The sequence below is a fragment of the Fusarium fujikuroi genome, chromosome FFUJ_chr01 (assembly GCF_900079805.1).
Source record: "Fusarium fujikuroi IMI 58289 draft genome, chromosome FFUJ_chr01".
Classification (NCBI taxonomy): domain Eukaryota; kingdom Fungi; phylum Ascomycota; class Sordariomycetes; order Hypocreales; family Nectriaceae; genus Fusarium; species Fusarium fujikuroi.
This window is the reverse complement of record NC_036622.1, coordinates 5,337,620-5,361,929: the sequence shown is the minus strand read 5'-3', so window position 1 is coordinate 5,361,929 and position 24,310 is coordinate 5,337,620. Positions and strand designations below refer to the sequence as shown.

The 24,310-nt window shown below is 49.5% G+C and overlaps 10 protein-coding genes; 6 read left to right on the top strand and 4 right to left on the bottom strand.

Moving 5' to 3' along the window:
• Positions 1-332: 332 nt before the first annotated feature.
• On the bottom strand, positions 333-1,428 carry FFUJ_00445 (uncharacterized protein; the record flags this gene model as incomplete). XM_023573286.1 has 2 exons in its annotated part: positions 333-1,148; positions 1,249-1,428. The coding sequence occupies 2 exons, from the start codon at positions 1,426-1,428 to the stop codon at positions 333-335; spliced, it is 996 nt and encodes a 331-aa protein (XP_023425031.1).
• Positions 1,429-3,353: 1,925 nt separating this feature from the next.
• On the top strand, positions 3,354-5,471 carry FFUJ_00446 (related to MUC1 Extracellular alpha-1,4-glucan glucosidase; the record flags this gene model as incomplete). The annotated part of the gene is made up of 1 exon (XM_023573285.1): positions 3,354-5,471. The coding sequence occupies one exon, from the start codon at positions 3,354-3,356 to the stop codon at positions 5,469-5,471; it is 2,118 nt and encodes a 705-aa protein (XP_023425030.1).
• A 784-nt stretch (positions 5,472-6,255) lies between these two features.
• On the top strand, positions 6,256-7,131 carry FFUJ_00447 (uncharacterized protein; the record flags this gene model as incomplete). XM_023573283.1 has 2 exons in its annotated part: positions 6,256-6,487; positions 6,539-7,131. The coding sequence occupies 2 exons, from the start codon at positions 6,256-6,258 to the stop codon at positions 7,129-7,131; spliced, it is 825 nt and encodes a 274-aa protein (XP_023425029.1).
• A 2,187-nt stretch (positions 7,132-9,318) lies between these two features.
• FFUJ_00448 (related to allantoate permease) lies at positions 9,319-11,020 on the top strand (the record flags this gene model as incomplete). XM_023573282.1 has 4 exons in its annotated part: positions 9,319-9,417; positions 9,495-9,961; positions 10,034-10,488; positions 10,548-11,020. 4 exons carry the CDS (start codon positions 9,319-9,321, stop codon positions 11,018-11,020), a joined length of 1,494 nt encoding a protein of 497 aa, XP_023425028.1.
• A 3,380-nt stretch (positions 11,021-14,400) lies between these two features.
• Positions 14,401-16,642, top strand: FFUJ_00449 (related to serine/threonine-protein kinase; the record flags this gene model as incomplete). XM_023573281.1 has 4 exons in its annotated part: positions 14,401-14,440; positions 14,512-14,900; positions 15,237-15,481; positions 15,589-16,642. 4 exons carry the CDS (start codon positions 14,401-14,403, stop codon positions 16,640-16,642), a joined length of 1,728 nt encoding a protein of 575 aa, XP_023425027.1.
• Positions 16,643-17,294: 652 nt separating this feature from the next.
• FFUJ_00450 (uncharacterized protein) lies at positions 17,295-17,909 on the bottom strand (the record flags this gene model as incomplete). XM_023573280.1 has 2 exons in its annotated part: positions 17,295-17,593; positions 17,657-17,909. 2 exons carry the CDS (start codon positions 17,907-17,909, stop codon positions 17,295-17,297), a joined length of 552 nt encoding a protein of 183 aa, XP_023425026.1.
• A 272-nt stretch (positions 17,910-18,181) lies between these two features.
• Positions 18,182-18,707, bottom strand: FFUJ_00451 (uncharacterized protein; the record flags this gene model as incomplete). XM_023573279.1 has 2 exons in its annotated part: positions 18,182-18,423; positions 18,479-18,707. The coding sequence occupies 2 exons, from the start codon at positions 18,705-18,707 to the stop codon at positions 18,182-18,184; spliced, it is 471 nt and encodes a 156-aa protein (XP_023425025.1).
• Positions 18,708-19,420: 713 nt separating this feature from the next.
• Positions 19,421-20,289, top strand: FFUJ_00452 (related to acetylxylan esterase precursor; the record flags this gene model as incomplete). XM_023573278.1 has 4 exons in its annotated part: positions 19,421-19,753; positions 19,828-19,918; positions 19,974-20,053; positions 20,107-20,289. 4 exons carry the CDS (start codon positions 19,421-19,423, stop codon positions 20,287-20,289), a joined length of 687 nt encoding a protein of 228 aa, XP_023425024.1.
• A 1,066-nt stretch (positions 20,290-21,355) lies between these two features.
• FFUJ_00453 (related to acetylxylan esterase precursor) lies at positions 21,356-22,188 on the top strand (the record flags this gene model as incomplete). XM_023573277.1 has 4 exons in its annotated part: positions 21,356-21,682; positions 21,732-21,822; positions 21,874-21,953; positions 22,003-22,188. The coding sequence occupies 4 exons, from the start codon at positions 21,356-21,358 to the stop codon at positions 22,186-22,188; spliced, it is 684 nt and encodes a 227-aa protein (XP_023425023.1).
• Positions 22,189-22,666: 478 nt separating this feature from the next.
• On the bottom strand, positions 22,667-23,860 carry FFUJ_00454 (uncharacterized protein; the record flags this gene model as incomplete). XM_023573276.1 has 2 exons in its annotated part: positions 22,667-23,565; positions 23,617-23,860. 2 exons carry the CDS (start codon positions 23,858-23,860, stop codon positions 22,667-22,669), a joined length of 1,143 nt encoding a protein of 380 aa, XP_023425022.1.
• Between the last annotated feature and the right edge of the window lie 450 nt (positions 23,861-24,310).

Genomic DNA, 24,310 nt, shown 5'->3' with positions numbered 1-24,310 from the left:
CGGCCGGCCAGAGTGAACCGGCTCTCTCTCCCGGTCCCGCAAGTCAGTGAATCCAACAATCAATCAACTTCCCCGCCTCAAGATAGAGTCCAAGCTAAAGCAGCACCTAACAGCGGTAGTTATATCTCTACGTATGCGAACTATCCAACCACTGCTAGGGTATTTTGGTGGACCTTGCTATCTGCGGGGTGCATTTCATATGACAAATCCGGGCATTATCATTTGAGCCAGGATGAGGTTCGTGAACATCAGATTCAAAACAAACGCTTTTGCCGGAGCAGTCTATTATTGCCGATCACCAAGTACAGCACCCGCTTTATATCACTAACGCTCTAATCTGTGTATTTTCCTCCATCTGCACCATTTGGCTTGGTCCTCTCAAGGCGACCGAGACTCTGGCCATCCAGCCAGCCCTTTGGCCTTCTGCTCAGCTTCCACCTCACAGCCATGCACAATGCACCAAAGGTCTTGATGCCAAAAGCCACCCAGAGCAAGATCTCAGAAGCCAGGCGTCGTCTCCCGTGCATGCTGATTCCATCTGGCAAACGCTCCTCGAAATACCCCAGGTAACGAACAAAGAAAACTGAGTTGATACATGTGTGGCCAGCAGCGATGCCGAAGTAAGCAGCCGAAATGGCCCAGTAGGTGAGCCGGACCTTGTCCCAAACGTAGTCGTCGAATTGCTCGATTTCCTCCCTGCTGCCTTTGGGGAGAGGACACCATCGCTTGCCGATGATGCAGCGACACTTCATCCAGTGAGGTCTGTTGGGAATAACCCACTCTCGCAGAATGTCCATGATACTGAATACCAGAGCGACATAGATATTGATCCAGACGATCCAGCTGCTGATCGGAAGCCCACCACTGGCCATGTAGCTTCGCCAAGCTTCAAAGAAGATGTTGCCACATGGATCTTCATACGGGCCCGGTTTGGGGCAGTTGAAGGTGTCTTCTGGTAGTCGAAGTTCAGTGGCAATCTGGTTAAGATCATTGACGATATTTGAGTGATATCGTAGTCCCGAGGATGTGATTCCAACTTTTGGAATACCCTTGGGGGCTGTGGGATGTTCCCATCCGAAGGAACTGGCGAACCAGTTTAGGTGCACCAAGAAATGAGAGGTATCATTGTTGGGAATAATGCCTTCAAACTGGTAATTTGTTAGTCGGAAGAGCCGGAAAGATATATTTGTACAAAAAATTCCTGAAATATCAAGAATATGAGAACTGAGTGGCTATGGGTGAACATACCGAGACCAAGGCTAATGGCTTCCATAGAAGATGATCAGGATCACCACGAATAATGGTGGTGCCGGCAATAAACACAATGGACGCCAAAATGACTGAAATAACACTGCCAATTACACCCAAGATGAGAAGAGCGTCGGAAATATTCTTCCTCGTAGGCTTGGTGAGATATTTGAGCATCATGTTGATGATGCAAGTGAGCGGATGCCCAGCTCAAGGCAGAAACTGATACTGATGCTGACGATGACGTTACAGAAGAGATAAGGAGATGCCGTGATTAGACTGTGAGATATAAATGAGGGAAATAAATGAGTCCGAGAATGAGAATGTGTAAGTAGAGGTAACTTAGTTGATGCCTCTATAGGTAGTGAAAATGCCCCTATTGAATGATGGGATTGGAATGGATGGGCTCAGCCTCGTTTTCTCATCACGCACGATACGAGAAGTGAATCAATAACAACGCGGGGGCTTGAGGCGAGTCGCCGAACTAGGCCTAGTCTTTTCTCTGCAGACGCCCGATATTCAGGGGTGCTTTAGGGGAGACTACAGCACGTGAGGCCTAGACATTTTATTCTATGGGAATATTCCTACAATCAACCCCCTGATTCACTGATACCAGAGAGCAAAGGCTTGTGAGGTATGGGTCTATCATTAGAGATGAATGATGATGTTCTAGAATGAAATCCTCAACCTCGGCAGTCCTAAAATAGATCCCTCGCTAGCAGTAAAATACTGTAGTTCTATCGACGGGTATTAATATTTGGCGGCCTCAGTTCTCGACCCATGATAAATATCAGATGGATCCATCTGCCAATTTCCATTCCTTCATAGACCATCTCGCATCGGATGTTTAATATCACCCGTTTAACCCCCTGCGTAACGCCCCGAGGCCGAAGCATCCGTTGCACACTCATTGAGTTGGTTGAACTAACAAAATGTCACATCGGGCGCTAAGGTAGTTCTGACAACTGTCTTGTCTTGTCTTGTCTTGTCATACCTTACAGAATGCAATGTAATGCAATGCAAGTCAGTGATAGGCGCCCGGGAATAGGCCGCTAGTCAATTACCCCCTGCATCGTGTCTTTCATCTGTTTTGCTGTTCATTCGTGACGATCCTTTTGCTTTTCTTTCGGGGAGTTTTTGTCAGATCTGCCCACTATTGGCTGCTCTCACAGTTTTTGGATTCTGAAACCATGGTGATGGGAAATACTGGAGCTGGGCCGCTTGTTAAATAAGGCTAGGCGAGGAAAGGATACAACGTCCATGGCAAATTCCGAGAAACGGACCAAGGAGCAAGGGTGACACTCAAATCCGCGTATAGCTTCTACTTTCCTCGGGTCTTCAAACACTGTCTCCCAGCATGTCAGCTCTTGACAACAGGCATTGTGTCCTGTAATACAACTCTCCCGGTGCTTCACAACATTGCAATGGTCAATGAATATTGATTCGACTTGGCCATAGTCATGCTCTCATCCCACGTGTAGTCAGTGTCGATTGAGTCTCTCACAGGGCTGACAACTGCCGAAGATCATCTTGACCATCAGATAAGACAAAGGACCACAGCCCCTTCACTTTATACCCTAAGTTTCACCAAACCACCGAGACACGAGACCTGACAAGGATTCATTAGGAGCTTTATTCCCCAACTCAGCGACTTTAGGAAACTCTCCCTCGACACTAGTTTCTTCACCAGGGGTTTGAAACACAAAGCCTGTGCTGTGCTTGCTTGGTCACCCCTCAACCAGCGCCTGTTTGGTGTTCTATCATCCGTTCACCATCTATGAGTGGTCATCATACGGACTGATGTTTCTGGAGTTTTTCCACCGCTCTCAGCTCGTCTTTAAACATGTTTAGCTTGGTTTATTGTGCTGGGGTAGAATGCATGGGTTTGTCTTATACACTTATAAGAGATGCTGCTCTCCATTTTGGATAGAACACAAAGAAACGATAGCTTCACTCACTGCTGGCTTGGACAACTGACCTGGGGTCTAGTCCTCTTTCCGTTCTTTTACTCTATTCATTCATTACCATTCTGACTACATACGTTCTTTTTCGTACACTATTCCAACCGAATACATTCGTTCCTTGACATCTGAGCCAACATCGCAATGCCTCGTCTTCTTACTCTCGCTGCCGGCCTGGCGCTGGCTGCTGCCCAACTCACCTCCTCCTCGCTCGAGAATCACGTCGATACCCTCACTTTGGGTGCCTCTTTCAACCCCGTCAAGGAAGCCTACTGGACTGGCCTTCCTCACCATCGCCGAACTCCCTTTGCCGTCTCTCCAGATGGAAAAACTGCTTTCTTGGCTTACCTCGATGCTAGCGGTACCGGTGTCCACATCCAGGGTGTTGACCCCAAGACCTTTGCTGCTGTTGGAACTCCCATTACGGTCAAGAACGGTAAGGAGGCTGGTGGTCTCGTTGCCCACAACGATGGCTTTGCCCTCTTGACCAACGAGGTTGTCTCTGGAGAGTCTAAGGATCCTCTCCCTGTGATCTACAAGTACACCAATGGCAAGCAGGCTTTCCGAACTCTCCTTGGTGGTTCTGGCTTCTCAGGAAATGCGCTTGCTTCTCCTGACATCAACGGTGATCTTGTCTTCTCTGAGAAGGCTGGCTACTACGCCGCCTACATCGTTGTCACCTCTTACAGTGGCGATGCTTCCGGTCACTTTGGTGATGCCATTCGCTACATCACCCCTGAGGGCAAGGTGGAGGAGATCCAGGGCGCCTCCTCGTCTTGGGGCTGCTCTCACAACACTGGTATCGCCTTCGAAGCCGCCGATGAGCCTCCTTTCGCTTCCCTCTGCTCCGAAGATCAGGGTGCTATCTGGTTGAACACCGAGACTCAGGGCATGAGCAACAACGGTGTCAAGGTCTCCAACGAGCACGTCATCAACGGTGCCAGCAACGAGCCAATGGGTGGAATGAGTGGCTCTTACAGCTCTCTTGCTCGTTTCATTGGTGCTGACTCTTACATCTTCTCCTGGGTTTCTCGTGGTGCTATCGATCTTACTCTCAACGATTGGATGGGTGAGGGCTACACTCACGCCGAGAACCGTACCAACAACCGCAACGTTGCCATTGCTCTTTTCTCTGACAAGAAGACCCTCATTGGCGAGCAGGCTTCCTCCAAGGTCGGTGCCAAGGATGGTGATAGCCAAGTCACCTGGGTGACTGATGGTGCCAATGACTGCTCCAACGCTCACGTTGCTACCTTCGATGCTTCCACTGCTCTTGTCACCTGGGAGGAGATCTCCAACCCCGTCTGCGAGTTCGAGGCCATGGGCTGCAAGGGTAAGTTTGCTGGTACCAAGTTCCAGGCTGTCGACAGCAAGGGCAAGAAGCTTGGCTCTGCCATTACTTCTGAGGATACATACGTTGCTGGTGACATGGTCACTATGTCTGATGGCCGTATCTGCTGGCCCTATGTCAACATGGCTTGGTCTCTCAGTGGGCCTACTCAGGCTGCCGATGTCAAGAAGATCTCCTTCGCTTGTATCTCCAACGGCAGCGGCTCTGGATCCGGGTCTGGATCTACCACCAAGGCTTCTACTGCTATTTCTCAGGCTTCTGCTACCAAGACTCCCAATGCTGGTGCTGCCAAGCCTTCGACTGTTGAGTCTGCTGCCGCTGCTGAGGGTTCCTCTGGAGAATCTACCGTCCCTGAGGGCGCACCACGTCCCTCTTTCGCTACAGTCCCTGGCTCTGTGACTGATGTTCTCTCCGCACCAACTGAGGTCAGTTCGTCTGCTGCTGCTGAGAAGCCTTCTTCAGTTGTGATCAAGCCCTCTGCTCCCACTGTCCCCGATGCTGGAGAGACCGATACCCCCACTGATGGTGATGGCGAACCTGCTACCGCTGAGGCTCCTACAAAGGCCGCCCCCACTGCTTCGAAGCCCACCGATAGTGAGGACGACTGTGATGAGCAGGAATCCGGCAACGCCCCTGTTGCAACCCAGGCCCCTACCGAGAGCGCAGCCCCTGTTGAGACTATTCCCACCTCCGCTGACGGTGAAGATGACTGCAACGAGGAAGCCTCAGGTAACTCTCCTGTTACCACTCAGGCACCCACCAAGGTTAACAAGCCTTCTGGCCGCCGCACCCGCACTCGAACCCGCACTCATACCCCTCGCCCCAGCTCCCCTTTTTCCAAGAAGGAGTGTGTGGCTAAGACTGTTACTCAGACTGTCTATGTCACTGCTACTGCTACCCCTGGGTACTAGTGGCTGAATCAATTATCATTGGCAGCATAAAATCGCCTGCGTGCCTGGCAATTATTCGTTCTCGTATATAGTACTTTACCTTTAACAGCCCGCGTTTCATATACAAGATACGTCATGGAGGCTTTGTTTATACTTGACATGAATACTTGGAATCGCAAGAAATGATGCTCGAAATCATGAGTGAAAGAGTTGCCTAGAAAGCTACTCATTAACTAACTACGGATGTGAATGACTATCTCTCCCCATCTTGAAGCTTAAGAATTTGCGAATATACCATTTGGTGGAATTGCTCTCTACTCTCGGAATCTTCCACATTATGCTCAGAAACAGAAATCCAAGGAAATGGGTTGACTTTGGTCTAGTTAATCAACTACTCTCGGTGATGCCGTCATTGTCTTGGGCGGTATTTCGTGACCAACGGCGCTGCAAATTTGACTTACCACAGCCGACTAAAACTCACGTCTCGCGTAAACATTATCGGTAATTGACTGATATGAATTTTTCACGTCCCATCAGCCGTTAAATCCACTGTTTGTAACCGTCAATTGGGATCATCTCGGCGGTTTTCTTGGAACCGTAAGTGGATATCGTTTGGCGCGGCTGGCGTCATAGGGGTCTTTAGCACCAAATCTTTCTTTCAACTTCGCTTCTTCTCAAACTTCTTCCTCAACTATAGTTATTTCACTCAATTAAGCCTATTAATCTGATAACTTGACTCTAATTGGCGGTTCCAGACATTTTCTAGATTCAAGGGGCAGGCGCCAAGTACGCCATCGTCGACGTCATGGTAAGGGCGGTAGATCGCGGTGTTCGCAACACAGTTGTGAGAGACGAGGAAACACCATTATTGGGATCGTCACTCTCTGGACCCCAGAAGAAGTCTTGGAAGGAGCATCTACAACATAATGTCTCTTGTTCGTGGGCCGATGCCGTGTTACTGGCCTGTTACGTCGTGACTGGACTTCTCGACAGCTCCTCTATCCAGGTCTGGGGAACATTCGTGTCTATGCAGACAGGTCAGTGACTTATACTAACGACCCAGATGATCAATGACTAATAGGAATCAGGAAACACTGTATATGTCGGTCTCGGGCTGGCAAGCTTCGCGACATCCACTCCTGGCCCTCGTCTATACAAATCCGCTCTGTCTATCGCATCTTTCTGTCTCGGCTCGTTCCTGTTTGCCCGCTTCCATCGGCTTGTTTCCCCTAGACGTCGCTGGGTTCTTTGTGCATCTTTCACAATCCAGGCCCTTCTGACAAGCACAGCTGCGTTGATCGTCACCTTGCGACCGCCAGGCCCGAACACGGATAGCCTGGCATGGAACGTATTGGTGCCGATCGCTCTCATGGCCTTCCAGAGCTGTGGTCAAGCTGTAGCCAGTCGAGCTCTGAAGCAAAACGCTCTCATCAGCCTGGTCCTGACAAGTGTGTACTGTGACTTATTCTCCGACAGAGAGCTGTTCGCATTGGACAACGTGTCGAGGAATCAACGAGCAGCTGCGCCGACGCTACTACTTGTCGGTGTGATAGCCGGCGGGTTGTTTGCGCAAAGCTCTGTCGGCATTGCGGGTGCCTTATGGATCGCCGCAGGGTTAAAGCTGTGCATGGTTATCGCATGGTTCCTGTGGCGCTCAGAGGAAGAAACGGAGGAGAATTAGTCCCGGGTGTACGGAATTAGAGGCATAGTTTTTATCAGTTACTTCGAGTTAACGTCATCGTACAGCTTCAACAGTCAAGTGACCTCAAGTCGAAATGGCTGATGCAACATTGGTGACAGACTGGTTGATCATGGACAGGGACCTCGGGCTTTGTAAACATCTTGCCGATGGTTTAGTCAGACTGGAAGATACACTCAATATCAGTTGGTCAGCTGGATACAACACAGACCCGACGTCGGACACCCTCTACCAAAATTCGCGATGTTGGAGAGGATGTGCCGTGCGTTGGGTTGCATGGCGCAGACTCAATTCGTGACCTGTTTCTCCTTCGGGATACCTATCTAGGAATCACAGGCTCTAATAGGACAACACGGCTTACTGTGATTTGCGAACAAGCAAATGATCTTCACGTCTAAGCTGTCCCCCCAAAGACAGAAGACAGAGGCCCTCCGAAGATCGGTACCCCACCGGCCGGCCCGGAGCCGAAGAATCTGCCTCTTTGGGAGAGCAACTCGGAGCTGTGGAACATAGAGAAAAGGGCCGTCAAGCGAAAATTTGAGACTGTGAAACAGAACCTTAGTGATTGGTGAGGATAGAGACGCAAATTATGAAAGAAAAGTTTTGTATAATCGGGCCATTACGGCGGCTACTGCTGAAAATTGAGAAATTCATCACGCATTGGGCACCTCTTGTTCAATTATTCCCTGTCTTATGCCCCCGCTTGGTTTGGGGTGGTCTTTTGTGTCACAGTCACAGTTTACGTATTGACGGGTTAGTTAGAGTAGGATTGCCGAAGCGGAGCCTCCGCTTGTATTGATAAGACTTTTCTTTCATATGCTTCAAGTTTTTCGTTTGCCTTGAAGTCGGAATTTTACCTTGTTGGACTGGGTCACCAGCTCGGATATACGAGTGAAGATCACAAAGAGTGGGGAGACAAAAGCGAAAAAGAGACAGGAGATCGTTTGTATTCCCGCGATGAGCGCGGGTAGAGTTACCTTTGGGCTTTTGCATTGAATTCACTGTTACAGTTACAGTTGCGGGTGTAACCGTTTGAAGATGAGAGAGTGTCGTGTTGTGTCGTGCTGTGCTGCTTAGTGAGAGTGATGAGTTGTTCAGGCCGGAAAAGGTGAGCTTACAGGACAAGACAGCGCATTAATACGGGATGCGTACGAGGTTAGCTAGTGAAGGAAAGGTGCATTCGCTGCTTGAGATAACATCTTCAAACAAGAGTCAAAGAGTACCCCATTCATGGCGCCACTGCGAGTCATTGGAGCAATCCGAGTGGTGATCTGATCGACGGGCAGTGGATCCTCTCTCGTTTTGCCGAGCGAGCGAGCTAGCGAGGGTGAGTTAGCGGATGGATGCATTGAGTAGGAGGGTACTGTACATAGGATAGACTCAGTCAGTGAGTGTCAGAATGTGAGAGAAGCCCGTAATAGCTGCAGCTGCATCTGCATCTGCAGCGAAGCTTGTTAAAAGTCAAACCTCCCCCCCCCGCATTTCGTTGCTTGCCTCCCAAGACCGATACCAAGACCAAGAGTGTCTCGTGCTCATTGCTTGTGCTTGTGCTTGTGCTTGTACTCCCTCCTCGTCTCTTATTTCCAGGTCGTGTACAATTGCCAACCCGAAAAGAGTCAAGAGTGCAAAACGCCCAGAAAAATTAAACTCAAGCCATTGGTACACTTCCTCTACCTTAAACCAACTTACCCACCCACTTCTTCGTTACTTCCGATCCGATTGACTCCAATCACTCTCTGGAAAGGCGCATCGCTCCGCTTCAATTCCCTTTTTACCTACCTACATCCAGCTCATCTCCTCCTTCCCTTGGGGGTTCCAAGGTCTGGGTCTAGGTCTGGGTCTGGGTCTGGGTCTGAGATATATACATTCATCCATATATATCCGTCCGTAACCCGGTCTTGATCATTCTTGGCATTCATCTCTCATCTCTCATCTCTTTTCTCTTGTCCGGTCCATATCTTATCTCAATAGCAACAACCACAAGCAAGCCACCCTCGGCTCTTGACGGTGTCACAAGACGGAAGACGAACCGATCATCTATTCGCCCCCTCCTGCCGATCCCAACTCTTCTCGACCCGATCCATCGACGACAATATCGAAAGAAATAAAAATAAAAAACCATCTTCTTCCATCTCGTCGCATCACGGCCGCTGAGTAGCCACAGGCCGGATGTCGAGCGACGTGGAAATGGAAAAGGTGCCCATTCCTGTGCCGTTCCCTCCTCCGGCCGCCGTTGACGATGTCGATTCGACTCTCGGAAAAGACGTTGTAAATACACTCCTCACCCTCTGCGCAACCCGTGCGCATGCCACCAACGCCGCAACTACTAATATCACGTCTTCCAGGACGCCCACATTCACTATGTCGAAGCTATAAGCGACCTCGAGAAGCAGCTTCTCCGGAAACAAGACCTACGCATCATTCCACTATCAAGCGCCATCTACTTCTTGTCCTTCCTCGATCGAACGAATATCGGAAACGCCATGATCCTCAATTCGTCGACCGACAACGATATGCAGCGTGAGACCAAGATGACGGACCATCAATTCGTCATCTCCCTCATGCTCTTCCTCGTCTCATATGCGGTGTTCGAAGTTCCAAGTAACATACTTCTCAAGAAATTGCGACCCAGCCGTTGGCTCGCTTTTCTCATGTTTTGCTGGGGTGCAATGACGATATTGACGGCTGCCACCAACAGCTTCGGCAGTGTTACAGCTGTGCGATTCCTACTGGGTGTCTTCGAGGCTGGATTGTTTCCTGGGTTGGTGTACTACTTGACATTTTGGTACAAGCACGATGAGCGCAGTGTTCGGTAAGTCTCTCTGTATCTGTGCTTTACCAGCTGTCGTGGCGCAACGTCGAGATGCTAACTTCGAACCTTTAGCGTTGCATTCATACTCGCATCTGCCACTCTCGCCGGCGCATTTGGCGGCGCAATCGCCTATGGCATCGGCCACATGAACGGCACAGCTGGTCTCTCTGGCTGGCGTTGGCTCTTCATCCTCGAGGGCATCCCGTCTTGCCTGGCCGCCTTCCTCGTTCTCTTCTTCCTACCCGATTGGCCGGAGCGAGCAAAATGGTTATCTGAAGCAGAGAAGGATATGGCTATTCACCGGATGTACCATGAGGGTTCTAAGGAATCGCATCCGACGATGACCTGGGCAGAGGCCAAGGAAACCTTAATGGATTGGCGACTGTATGCGCATTATGCAATCTACTTTGCGTCTGGGCCGGCGTTCGCGAGTTTGAGCTTGTTTGCGCCGTCAATCACCGTTGGATTGGGTTATTACGACTTGAAAGCACAGTTGATGACGGTGCCTCCGTGGGCCATTGCTTATGGTAAGTTTAACCTGCTTTCTTCGCTTTAAGCAGTGAACAAGACTGACCGTGCACAACAGCCTGCCAGGTTTTGGTGGCTTGGTCGGCGGACCACTTCAACGCCCGAGGCGTTCACACAGCCATGGCTGCAGCCGTGGGTGCTATTGGCTTCATTATATCGGCTGCGCTTCCGGCCGACGCCTATGCAGCCCGCTACGGAGGTTTAATAATGGCAACGGCCGGCTCTTTTGCATGCATGCCACCCATGCTGGGATGGCTCAGCTCCAATGTTTTCACGACGGCTTCTACCGGTCTCGCCATTGCCCTCAATGTTAGTCTCGGCGGGGGGATTGGACAGATCCCTGGCGTTTGGATCTACCAGACCTCACAGCGAGAAGGAGGATTCACGACAGGCCACTGGGTCAATGCGGCTCTCCTGCTGTTTGTGTCAGTTGTGGCCCTGGGCCTGAGGATGTTCTATGGTTGGAAGAATCGGAAGTTGAGAGAATATGCCGAAAGTCGCGCGGTGCCTTATCGATGCTATAAGTTGTAGGAAGACATGCTCTTCATGATACGTTATTATGAATTATTCAATGAGTTCGAAAATCGAGTCTGTTCATATTGCGTGATGATGATATTTTGGTTCTTGCACCGCAGAATGATGAGTGGTTCTCATACGATGAAGTTTAATGCTACCCAGCTGAATCATATCTTAATGAGTCAATCTTTTGAAGAAAGATTATTCAGGAACCAGTGTCCCGTCCATTGGTAACTACCAAGGTTCTGAAGTCAAAATCGCTTGTCTCCAAGTGCCGAGATCCTGATGGAGACAAAGTTCCAGGAACGGCATCCAACCAACAAGCATCAAATCAGGGTTTCTGTAGCAGTCTCGAAACCCCTGGTCTATATCGCTGAGACACCACCATCATGAGAGTTTAAGCTAGATGATATCAGCAAGGCTGCTAGCCGCGTAATGACCTCACGAGCTTCATTTAGGCAGCGGAAATATCAGAACTCACTGCCGCGTCACGGCGCTTATGAGAAAGGCTAGAGCACATGGCCCAAGAGACGTTTCGGGCGTCCCATCGGTGTGCCTACTGACAACACCATGAACCCTGGCTATGGTGGTCTAGACCCTCGCACAGAGCTTCTCACAGCCCAAATAAGCTAAGACATACAGTGCAAACCCAGGATGGATGAGGGATAACGAGCATTGCCCATGCTGTTTCATCCAATTTTGCGATGAGCTTTTTTGCTTTTCAATACGGAGCATATGTTCCCATTAACAGGTGAGCTATAAGCCCTGGCAAGACGTTGGGTTCCGAGGAAATCCAATCAAGAGGGAATATGAGCAATCTTGGCATGTTGGTAATATGCAGCCAGGGTCTGAAATAGAGATCCAGACCGGGCCAGCAGGTAACATGGCATCAAGCCAAGTAAGGTCCGAGTGGTGTTGTACTGTCAGCAGCCAGCCCAACCCAGGTCGAATTCAAAAGCCTGTTTTGGGACTGGCTGGATTTGTCTAGGTAGATGGAAGACAAGAGATAATAATAGATAGGAAGACAGACGGTGGGTGAAGTTGAGTGGTTGTACAGCATCAGGTGCAGCATCGTCATGATCAACATCTCAGGTCAACATTTTCCATTCTTGTCAAAAGTGAAGCAGTCCAGCTGAAGGAAAATAAGTGCTGAGATACAGGTGGCTTTCCCTGACTCGTTGAGGAACGGATCTGCCTTGGGGTGATACGACGGATATGAAAAGGGAAAAGCAATGATGTGAAATAGTGTTACAGTACGATGGACACGAATATCAGTTTGTGGAGCGGGTGACTCTGGAGATGGGGGCTCGAGTTATCAATCAAACTCCATGAATAGTTAGTTGATTTTGAATTCAGCCAGACAGATAGACCGTCACGAGAAACTCATCTCTTGCAAGAGATTAAAGTCCGTTGATGGATGGTTCCGGCCTGGGGAACCTTGCAGTGAGTGAAGCTCCAAGTTTGTTGCTGTGATTTCATTCTCAGCAGCCAACCCACTGGAACAGCCGCCACCAAGCCAACCTAGGTAGACATCGCAGGGCTCTAGACCCTCTAATTGGGCGCTGGCATCTTCAGATATCCACTCTCAGAGAGCGTGATGTCGTCACCAGCGTCATAGGGCGGAGATCTCGCCTGGAGCACCATTTACATACGAGCAATAAATTATCTCCAGTGCATGCATGGATTCCATTGTTTATCGAATCGTTGCGGTATGTAGTCATGATGGGATTCTTCCAAAAAAAGAAACGACGGATGTAGATATGAGGTATTAGCCTCGAGATATGCGCAAATGATAAGGTAAACCGATGATGCCACTAACAAGCGACGAAGCACATGCATGGCATGGCATGGCACCCTAGCGCGGAGCATGGGTGAGAGAGGTGATGCCATCATCACCATCATCATCGCTGCGTGGGTGTGCACCTGGTCCCCTTCTCTCTCACCTTTCATTTTTCTGCCTGCAGTGAGTTGTGTCATTCTGTTAGGGGGGGAGGACACTGGCAGCTTTGTATCTTTGCTTTGTATTGTATTGCATCGTACCTAGTAGTCAGTGACGGACGGGATGCATTAGTACTCCGGTGGCTGTGACGATGTCGTGGGGACTTTGGTACTGATTGACGCTTTGGGTGACTTCATCGTGTGTCTATCATCTACAATTGTACGCCCACGACTTCGAATAGAGTCTAGTCGACACGTTTTATGTCAACATGAGGCTCTATCCCTAACTCAACATCTTGACTGTTTATTTTCTTTTTCTCTCACTCATCTTGAGATTTCTGTTTACGAGGTGAACTTTGTGAACCGTACAGCGAGTCTCTTCATTGGATACCCCACTACCACCACTACTGACTGGACTGGGCTGGACTGTATTTACCTCGTCGTCTATTTAGCTTTGACAGCCATCGTCATTCACCTTCACTGGCCAGCAGAGTCTTACAAATCCTCTGTTTCAGCTGCAATCGCATATTCAGCACATTCAGGACAATAGTCTCCGAGATTGACCTCTCTTGTTCACTCAGTGACCTCACTCCCCAGACCACAGCTAAGGTACTCACTCGACTGGGCCTCCTAGCAATTTCCTAGGACACTGAATTCGACTACAAACCCCTGTGTTTTCCAAGGTTTCCCGCTGGGAAACGCCCCCCATCCCCACTCGATCCGCCTGGCGTTGGCCTAGAATCCTGCTAAAAGCTGGGCTGCCACTCCAAGTGGGCTGCCCACCCTTTCCCTTTCGTCACCTCTCAAATCTCGGTCCTCCCCCCGTCAAAAAGAAACCAGGCTCTACCTAACCTTGCCTTAACTTGCATTGCCTCGAACAAAAACAAGCAACCAGCGCAAGGCACTTTTATCCCAATCGATTTCCTTTTCCTGGATTCTTCCTTTGGGACGACTTTTCTTTTCTCTTTCTTCTCCATCCTCCAACATATGTGTCACTTTTCGACTCACACACAACGTTAACCATTACTCATCATCTCTTCACTAACTACCTTACTCGACTTTCTACGACACCCTCACATCAAACGTCAAACAAGAAACGCTCCCGTCCGCTAGAGTAGACCTGCTAAACCCCGCATCGTCCACAGAGCAGTCCAACCCTGTTTTCCTGCTTCCGTCAAGAATTCTATCCCACTTCGTCTTTTATATAATAATATTGCCCGCTCTTTGCGACACACCAAACAAAGCTCGCGTTTACGATCACGACTCGCTACGACTCCAAGACGGAATAGCTCTAGGCTAGACCGGCGAATCCGTTTTAAGTTGCACCGCACATTAGAAGCAACTGCTGCTCTCAAAGACTTCCAATCGCCCATTACTTGCTACCAAAGTTCGCCCAAAGCCTCACGACCTTTTCTCTCACAGGCGACTGTCGCGCCTAAGCGACAAATTTCCGAGCCATGTCTACCATTCAGCAACTCAAGAACTTTATCCGGCACGGTATGTCGTCCTAACCCACTATTCTGCCAAGTTTGGCCCGTTTTTATCAGTCGCTGACAATGGTTGCTTAGGCAAGCAAGCTCGTGCCGCTGCTCCTGAAGAGGCTCCACGCAAGACAGAACAGCAACAGGCGCCCACAGTCCAGCACAAGACAGCATCAGATCCCAGTAACACCCACTACGCAAGGGCACAAGAGCCCGGAAACGAATATGGCGATGACGATTACTCACGCAGCAAGAGCAAGAAGCGCATCGACGATGAGAAGCTCGCCAAGCTTATTGCCGAGGAGAATGCCAGCAAGAGCAAATTCCCTCGTTACCCCGGCCTCGAGCGCTGGGAGCTCGTCGACAAGATGGGTGATGGTGCCTTCAGCAATGTTTACCGCGCCCGCGACACAACAGGTCAGCAAGGCGAGGTCGCCATCAAAGTAGTACGCAAGTACGAGATGAACAGTATGCAGGTAAGCAAACATTGGGGTTGCCTGTATCTGTCGCCCTATCTCCTTTTGTTTTGATGTTTCTTGTGCTTTTTTGTCATCTGCTTTCTCTTTCTTTGGGTCCCCATTTACCAACACGGGGTTGTCCCCTCTCATAGGGCAATAAGCATTTACATCCAGACTTCAAGAAAGTCCCGAAGGCAGCAGAGGTGCGAGAAGATTCTCCTTACGTCACTATTTCTTTCCTATGTCCAGGCCGATGCTATCCCCGTCTGGAGTCAGTTCCTGCTGTCTTGATGGTGGGGGTGGCCAGCCTTTAGACTCGAGGACATGCGAGGCAGAATACTGACACTCCTGCAGCGATCAAATATCTTGAAGGAGGTCCAGATTATGCGCCAACTCGACCACCCCAATATTATCAAGCTCGTCGAATTCTCCGAATCGAGGCAATATTATTACATCATTCTAGAGCTTGCCCCTGGTGGTGAACTTTTCCACCAGATTGTCCGCTTGACATATTTCAGCGAGGAGCTTTCCCGACACGTCATTGTTCAGGTGGCCAAGGCTCTTGAATATCTCCACGAGGAGAAGGGTGTTGTTCATCGGTATGTCATGACTCTTTTTGGCCCGCTTGATGTCAGAAGGGGTGATGCCCCTCCTGACGTCATTCGCCTCTGCACGGCCTTGGAATCATCACTAACATCCCTACCAGTGACATCAAGCCCGAGAACATTCTGTTTGAGCCCATTCCTGTGGTGCCTTCTAAGCACCCGAAACCCAAGCAGCCTGGCGATGAGGACAAGGTTGACGAGGGCGAGTTCATTCCCGGCCAAGGTGCCGGTGGTATTGGTCGCATCAAGATTGCCGATTTTGGTCTCTCCAAGATTGTTTGGGATAACCAGACCATGACTCCTTGTGGAACTGTTGGCTACACAGCACCGGAAATCGTAAAGGACGAGCGATACTCCAAGTCAGTCGATATGTGGGCGCTAGGATGTGTGCTATACACTCTGCTTTGCGGTTTCCCACCCTTCTACGATGAGAGTATCGAGGTGCTCACTGAGAAAGTTGCCAAGGGCCAGTACACTTTCTTGTCGCCATGGTGGGACGAGATCTCAAAGTCCGCCCAGGATCTTATCAGCCATCTCCTGACTGTGGATCCTGAGAAGCGATTTACGATTACCGAGTTCCTCGCTCATCCATGGATCGCCGGAAACGGACCTACTCCCCGAGAAGAGATGAAGAAGTCTGATGGTATGCTCCGGGCCTTTGATGCTACGAAATTCGAAGAGTCTGGCAAGCGATACGACTTCCGATCTCCTGGCGCTGTTAACCTGCGTGAGGTATTCGATGTCGGTTATGCTGTTCATCGTCAGGAGGAAGAGGGCAAGCGAAGAGCGCAGATCGGCCCCAAGGGCACACCAGCGCGCTTCCTCGGTGGCCTCAACGAAGAGGATGAAGACGATGATGTCATGCAGATCGATGGTCAAGATAACACCGCTGCCAAGCCCAACGCAGCGACTCAGGCCCTTGAGCAAAGTATGCGAAAGGCTAATATCCGAGATCAAGAGCAGCAGCAACAATCTCGGGGTCGTGAGCGGGAGCGTGCTGAGAGAGGTTACGGCCAACATTCGGCAACAGTTGCCGCGGCTGCTCGACAGCAGGTCCGTGAGCGCAACCGTCAGCGAGGAGCATTCGAGCTCAACCTGGACAACGCTACCCTTCTGGGCAAGCGAAACAAGAAGGTTCCTGTCATGGGGGTATAGGAGCCCAATGATGTAGACTCAGCCGATGGTCCAGGAACAACAACACCCAAGCGTTTTAGCCTAGATGGCACAGTGTCGCCGAGACCAACGCCTCCGCGGCGGCACTCTTCAGAGCTTCCTTTTATGTTTGAACAACATAGATGACATAAAAGACCATGGGCCTGGGGTGTGACTGTTTCACATTGACTTTTGTTTTTGGAAAGACGGAGGATGATAGTGACACCAGATATCGTCACGGGGGGGGGGGTACATTTATTCGGCATGGCAGAGGAGGAAACAGATTATTTGAAGTGCATTCAGGCGCAAGGAGTACCGGGTGATTGGCAAGGCTAACGATACAGCCCGGGTCATTTTAGGACTCAAGACTATTTGCAACGTTTTATGTCATGTAATATTTGTCAAAGGCCAGGGGCTATGTATGATTCAGCAGAGCTCTTGTCTCTTGGTATTTATAATCTCTCTCTGTGTGTATCTTTGTTGATGTCGTGAGGAGAGGTTGTGGCAACATAGCGTTGTGCAATATCAGTCATCCATAGGTTGGGAGTTTGGGGTTCTCATTTACGTATTGAATGGCACGGTTTTAAGACTGAAGATATACTTGCTAGGATGTTAGAGATGTATGTTTATCGTCGAATTATACAATTGAGTTGAATCAATATTCCTCGTCGCCATCTTCCTCCTCGTCACTGTCCTCGTCTGAAACTGGGAAATGTGAACCATTGTTCTTCCTTAGGTCACCACCAGATGGCACATTTCCACCTCTCCGTGACTTTGCCGGATCAGCTTGATGTTTTCCCTTGGTACAGCCTTTTCGTCCACCTAATTTGTCGCAGCACGTCCAGCGGAACCCATCAGGCATCTCCTCTCTCATCTCAGGCGTATCAATCTCCCCATGACAATCCTCATCATGATCCGCCCAGAAATCCTCTTTGTCATCAACAATAAGTTCCCCTAACGTCATCAGCCTCATCGCAACAAACATGCACACAGAAGCGCAGGGGCTGGTTAACGTACCTGGATGGTAACGGCACGACGTCTCAGTGTTATCTTGGTGTGTGAACGCCTGGTCGCACTGAACACAGACAAACAGGTCATTCATGGCTTTGCGCTTGAGGCCGGTCACTGGGTTGTCAGCGGCTTTGAGGGCGCGGTAGTGGTTTAGGGCGCGGGCTTTGACGGAGCGGTCGTCGAGGAGGGCGAGGAGGATTGCGCGGACGTGTTGCTCTGGTGCGAGATGGACCATTTCTTGTTCTAGTGTGAGTGACATTTTGGTGTTTGAGATGCTTTCAGTATGAGATGAAGTGAGATGAGTTGAATTGAGTAAGTGAGTGAGTGGGTGGGTGAGTGTAAGTGAAGTGACGTCTTGAATCGGGGTAAGTTGGGAGCTTGTTTTATTGGTGTCAGGGTGATATGCAGGGGTAGAGATACCATCCTAACTTTCCAGATTCTTCCAAGTCGACGATCACGATAATGAGTGAACTCAGAAGTATTTTGATGCATTGGAATTTGGGAGTTATTGTGATATATTCTGCCTAAATGTCATTCCTCATCCTCATAATCGTCACTATCAATTGGCTCTTCACCGCATTCTCTCCTTGATTTGGTTGGATCAGCTTCATGCCGCCCAAAGGTACAGCCGGCCTCGTCGCCTGGTTTATCACAGCAAGTCCAAACAAATCCTTCGGGGTTTTCTTCGCGCATTGAATCTGTGTCTATGGTCCCGTGACAGTTCTCGTCGTGGTCTGCCCAAACATCGGCATCATAGTCAACCTCTAGCTCTCCTGAAACTTGCATGTCAGCTCTCGTGTTTCTGTACTAAAGGCGATGATTTCTTACCCCAATGGTAGCAACAAGCATCTTTATCATTGTTGTCGTTTGTGTAAAAGGCCTCGTCGCATTGGACACAGATGTTAAGCTCATCTTCCGCCTTGCGTTTGCCGTTGTCGGAAGAATCATTGACAGCTTCCAGGCTCTCAAAGTAACTGAGGGCACGGGATTGGGTGCCACTATCTTGGCAGAGAGCTCGGAGAATGGCACGGACTGTAGCGTCTGAGGCTTGTAACATGTCTTCCAGATCAGACGAAGGCATGATAGATGGAACAACTGAATGCAGAAATCTCGTTTGATTGTTTGGTTTGTGGGAGTAAGGAGCTGAGTTTGCTCTTCCCGTGTCCTTGTCCTTTTAGTGCCACGGATTGACATGGTTGCTTTCCCCCCCGGGTTGAAACGCCAAATATTAAGACATGCCTGCTCGAGCACTTACATACATGCCCAATGAGAAGGTTCTACGGTAGATCAAGCCAAAGCCAAGGTTTATACCCGTGAAGGCTGATCGGATGGCGTTTGGTATTGACGATATTCGTGACTTACATCGCTTGGCTGTGAGACAGGCTTGATGAGGTAACTCACTGGCAGTCAAACATTGATATATATGTATCTGTTTGCAATGCACAACCAAACGGGACGTGGACTCAGCTCATACTGTGAGTCTACCCGTTCATTTGTCCTTGTTTCTTTCTTTGTCTTTTATCTTGTTTCTTATCCTTTTGCCCCTTTCCTGTTTCCTCCCGTGCCGCCGACCAGAGTCAGTTAGCAAATTGGACTACGACTAGACTTCAGCTTATATGTTTTCGTCAGTCACAATCCTTTCAACATTACCAAATCTTATTATTGTATCATCCTGTGAGGTTCAGATTGGTGTAAGTTTCCCTATCTCATGTTTGCCTGTCGGTTATTGATCTAATCGCTAATCTTGTTAGTCTCTGGAAGTTTCTCACGATGCTCTTCATACTCAGATACCTCATTCTGTTTGCAAACTTTGTTGCTTGTCAAGAATATGGTCAGCCTGGAAACGCCAGCTGTGTCTCCGGAGCTCACATCATTGTGGCCAGAGGCAGTTTGGAACCTCGGGGACCAGGCATCATCGGAGCAGTTGCTCAGCAAGTCCAGCAAAGAATCCCCCACTCCGATGTCGTGTCTCTGGAATATCCTGCCATCTATAATCCCTATCAACCTTCACAGATGGAAGGTGTGGCGGCCCTCGCTGTTGTGCTGGCGCAGTATGTCACGGTCTGTCCCAAGACGAAGATTATTCTACTTGGGTTCTCGCAGGTCAGTCCATCTAGACATCACTTTTAGCCCCATTAAGAAGAGCCTTGTGATCCTTTACTGACTCCGTTATGCAGGGCGCCCATGTCATTGCCGATGTCATGTGTGGTGCGAGTTCCATCGGATTCCTCCCTACCAAGCCCTCGCCTTTCGCCATTACAAACAACAGTCAGTCAAAAGAGCCACAAACCCCCATCACTCATACATTCTAATCCTCTTGAAGTTGCAGCTGTGGTTCTCATGGGGGATCCGAGCACTACCAAAGGCCAGCCCTTCCATGTTGGAAGTAGTGTTGGCAACGGTGTAAGTACTGGGAAGCCTGCTAAGCATGATCGACAGCTGACTACAATTATTAGATATTCCCCCGTCAGAAACCCGAAGGATGCAAATGTGTTTCGGACAAAACAGTCTCTTTCTGTGACACCGGTGATCCTTTCTGCGAAGCTGGGGGTCATGATCTGAGAACTCATATGAACTACGTGACTGCATATGGACATGCTGCCGCGGACTATGCTGTTAGCATGTTCCATAGAGCCTAGCATCTTTACTGAACTGAGTTTTCGTTTTTTGGAGTATGTACAGAAACGGATAAGACTGGAATTGATCCATCATCACTGGGAAGAATATCTAAGAATAAATCGTCATCGAGCCAGCAACGTATTTTGGATTTCTCAGATACAGTTGAAGTAAAATTTGTGGTGTGAGTGGTCTGTAGTACTTACTGCACAAACGTGTTCTTGGAATAGGGGTAAGCTCCCGTTGATTGTTAACGGCCATGATGAACGAATCAAGCCCACTCCGTCAAGGACAATCTTGGCAGCAACTAACACAGTTTTCGAAACATCCAGTTTAATCATGCTGTAATTCTAGCAAACATGGAGATCCAATCCAACCCCAGCACAGTGCAAGGAACTAGTGTTGATTCTCTCCACTTACACAAACAGACAATAATAATATAAAGGCAGAGAGAGTTAGCTATTTAGTACGGTCGTTGGACATGTCAAATATAATTTCTTTTCATCACACTGTTCATCCATGCTCTATAAATTACTATCTTCCATATATAAACCCGTCTGATGTCGAGTTACGCAGACTATAGTGACCGAATCAAGAAACAAGTCCGATACCATCGATCTACCCCAGTCCCTGCAGCCGAACCGCAAAAGTTGCAAAGATGCGATTTGACAGTCGAGGTCCACGGTTTTGCTTTTTCCAACCTTCACTAGAGCTTCTAGAGTGCTGTTGTGGGTCTTCCACTGCTACGCCGCTGCTCTACTATCTTGAAGATGGATATCAGATCGTGAGTGAGGTTGAGGTTACTATCTATCACTGTCTGCCACTGGCAGTGATCGCGTTCTGATTCTGCAGCTGCCACTGCGAGTTGGCACTGGCAGTCGCCAAGGTGAGGCTATATATTCTCTTGTACTCTTTCATCCGCTCTTCTTCTTTTCCTCCTCTCTCTACTTTCATCCCGACTTCCACTCTACCAAACCTCATCACAATCAACAACTACACTCTCACAGAAAGTGATTACTTCTTCATTATACCTTCAGAAACTTGTCTTACGGTTCACTAACCAGAATTATAATCAGCAACATCATCACCATGATCGCCTTCATGCTCATCGTGAGCCTCTTCCTTGCTCTGGCTGCGGCCAACGCCACAGCCAACGCTATCACCTGCGCCAAGGGCGCTCATCTCGTCGTTGCCCGCGGCAGCCTCGAGCCTCAGGGCCCTGGTGCGATGGGTGTTCTCGCTGAGGAAATCCTCAAGCTCATCCCCGGGTCGGACATGGAGGCCCTCGTCTATCCCGCCCTGTATAATGAGTATGTCGAGTCTCAGACTGAGGGTGTTCGTACCATGACCTCGGTCATCAACAATTATGTCAAGAACTGCCCGGACACCGACCTCATCCTCATGGGATACTCTCAGGTAAGTTCCTATCTTTGTCCTTGTGGATGATCTTGTTAATGATCCCTAGGGAGCGCACGTCACCATGGACACAATGTGCGGTGCCAGCTCGGACGGCTTCCCTGGTACTCTCTCCCAGCCTGCGTACATCACCGACAATGGTAAGATACTCTCACTCAGGACATACTTGAAAGGTTGCTAACCTTTGACAGTGGTGGCCATCATTGCCATGGGCGATCCGAGTCTCACCGAAGGCCAGCCCTTCCTTGTCGGAACCAGCGAGGGTAGTGGTGTAAGTCTTGACTGATATGCACATCATAAACACAACTGACACATTCCAGATCTTCCCACGCAACCTCCCCATCGGCTGCGATAGTATCGCCAGCAAGACCGTTTCCATCTGCGACAAAGGCGACCCGTACTGCGAGGCCGGCGGCAAGGATCTCTCCGTTCACTTGAGCTACATCAAGAACTACGGAGAGTTCACTGTCGGCCACGTCGTCAAGGCGTGGAAGGCTCGCAACTAGGATCACTCGGATACATTCTTGAGGTTGGAGTTTGGGAGTAGACCAGATCGTTTTCGGATTGATGCGCAGAGAGTGCTTTGGAAATACCACCAGCCAAAGATGCTGAGTTTGGCTACATAGAGATGCTGGATTGCTCTCACGAATAAAGACACTTTTGCGACATTACTGCTATCTTGTGTGATACGAATAAATTGCCTAATCTCTAAACTTGCGATAAAAAATCAAAAATCTCTCAGTCTACATTCTTTGTCGTCTTATCATTAGAAACGAAGGAAATAAAAAAACATCCATCTAGGGTATCATGCGATGCGTAGCTGTAACCAAACTTTAACCCCGTAAGCGTAACCATAATCCATATCCATGCTGTGCTGTGCTGTGTCGTGTCATGTCGTGTCGTGTCGTGTCGTACTGTGCCGCCGTAATTCCCCAAACTCCAAATCATTCCCATGTCACTCAGTCTCATTGATCGCAGCTCATCTTAATACCATCCCTCGTTGGGAATGCTCCATCCGGCCTTTGCAAATAGAGGCACCGATTCTGGATAAGATAGTGTGAAGGGCAGCCAGAAGGTCTCCCTGGTCAGGTGAGGTATCCTCTCAGGGCGCAGCGCATGCTCAGGCAATCTGCACTGGATGATTCTCTTGAGGATCCAGATCATCTCGTGGGCCAGATTCTCCTGCCTGTCGCGGTCCGAGTGCTTGAGCTCATTAACATAGGTCCTCGCGAGCTCATCAGCCAGCCCCGCTAGCGACAACATGGAGACGGGGTTGCTGCCGGCGGTGCCTATTTTTAGGGCATGCATCTCGTTGAAATCGTAGGGAAACCTCACGCGGATCTGCTGGATGATGCCGTCCGAGGTCGCGACACCCCAGACGTGTCGCTGCCGCGGGATGGGGATCATGCCCTGCGCCTTGGCCCAGCACTTTTGGTTCTCGCGCGTGTGCTCGGGACACACGATGCTCACTCTGTACGGCCTCGCCTCGTAGCCGTAGTAGACCATGGCCGCGAGACCGCTAACGGCGTAGGGGATGTGGCTGAAGCGCTGTGCTATCATGTCGACTACCTCTGACACGGCCTCGCGGTTCATTGAGCGGTCGTCGGAGAGGAAGATGGCTTCGTTGCTCCCCTGGTCCTGATCCTGATCCTGATCCTGTTGGTAGAGAGTATGTATACCATGCTTCTTCCGGTTCACCTGCTTTGACGCGTTTGGTCGGGTATCAACAGCATTGCTGCGTTTATGTTTCTGATTGTGGCCCTCCCTTTGCAGGGATGTATCCTCTGATGGAGTCCGCCGTTGGCCTCTTGCTTGTGGGGGACGTTGACGTGGAGCCACAGGCAGAGGCTTCAGTTGCTCACTAAGACGATGCTGCTGCCCGCCTGACGCGTGTTGATCCTTGTGACTCTTTTTCCTTTTTGCCTCACGTTCACCCCTAGAAAAATCATTGTCTCCGTAACCATTAGTACCGTGGCAATGGCTGCAATAAGTTCGCTTCTTGGGTAACCCAAATGGATTCTTCCTTTCCCTTTTGTGTCGCCCTCGATTTCGGTCTGGTAGAGGACACTCTCCTCTCGCTGATTCTATACGGACGTCAGGTTCTGATTCAGAGTCAGAATACTTATCCGACGCAAACCAACCGCGCAGGATTGAGCGTAGACTTGTTCGAGAGCTCATGGTCGCCTGAACAGATCTACAGCTCTCTCAAGAGCAAGAGAAGGGTAAAAACTTACCTGCTTTTATAGATATCAAATCTGAGTATGCGCTCTTATAAGAGAAGTTACTGAACTGCTAAAAAGATATTCGGCGTTGACGAGCTGCTTCTGGTGGCTGTTGTTGTCTTTGTTCCAAGCGTGACTCTAGATTAAACAAGCAATAGCTGAAAGCCGAAATATGCAGTTTGTCAATATGAGCGCAGTTTTCGAAAAGTGAATTAAAAAGCAGAAGAGAATTTGTGCATCTTTCGCCTTTATAGAATCGTCAACACCTTTGTTCTACGCACGAGTAACTGTGTTCCAAAACATAATACCCAGAACTCACGGCGCTCACAGCGTATGAACACCAACGACAACCATTCCGCACATCAACTCACTGAACATGTTACAAGGTACACGCGGAATTAATTCA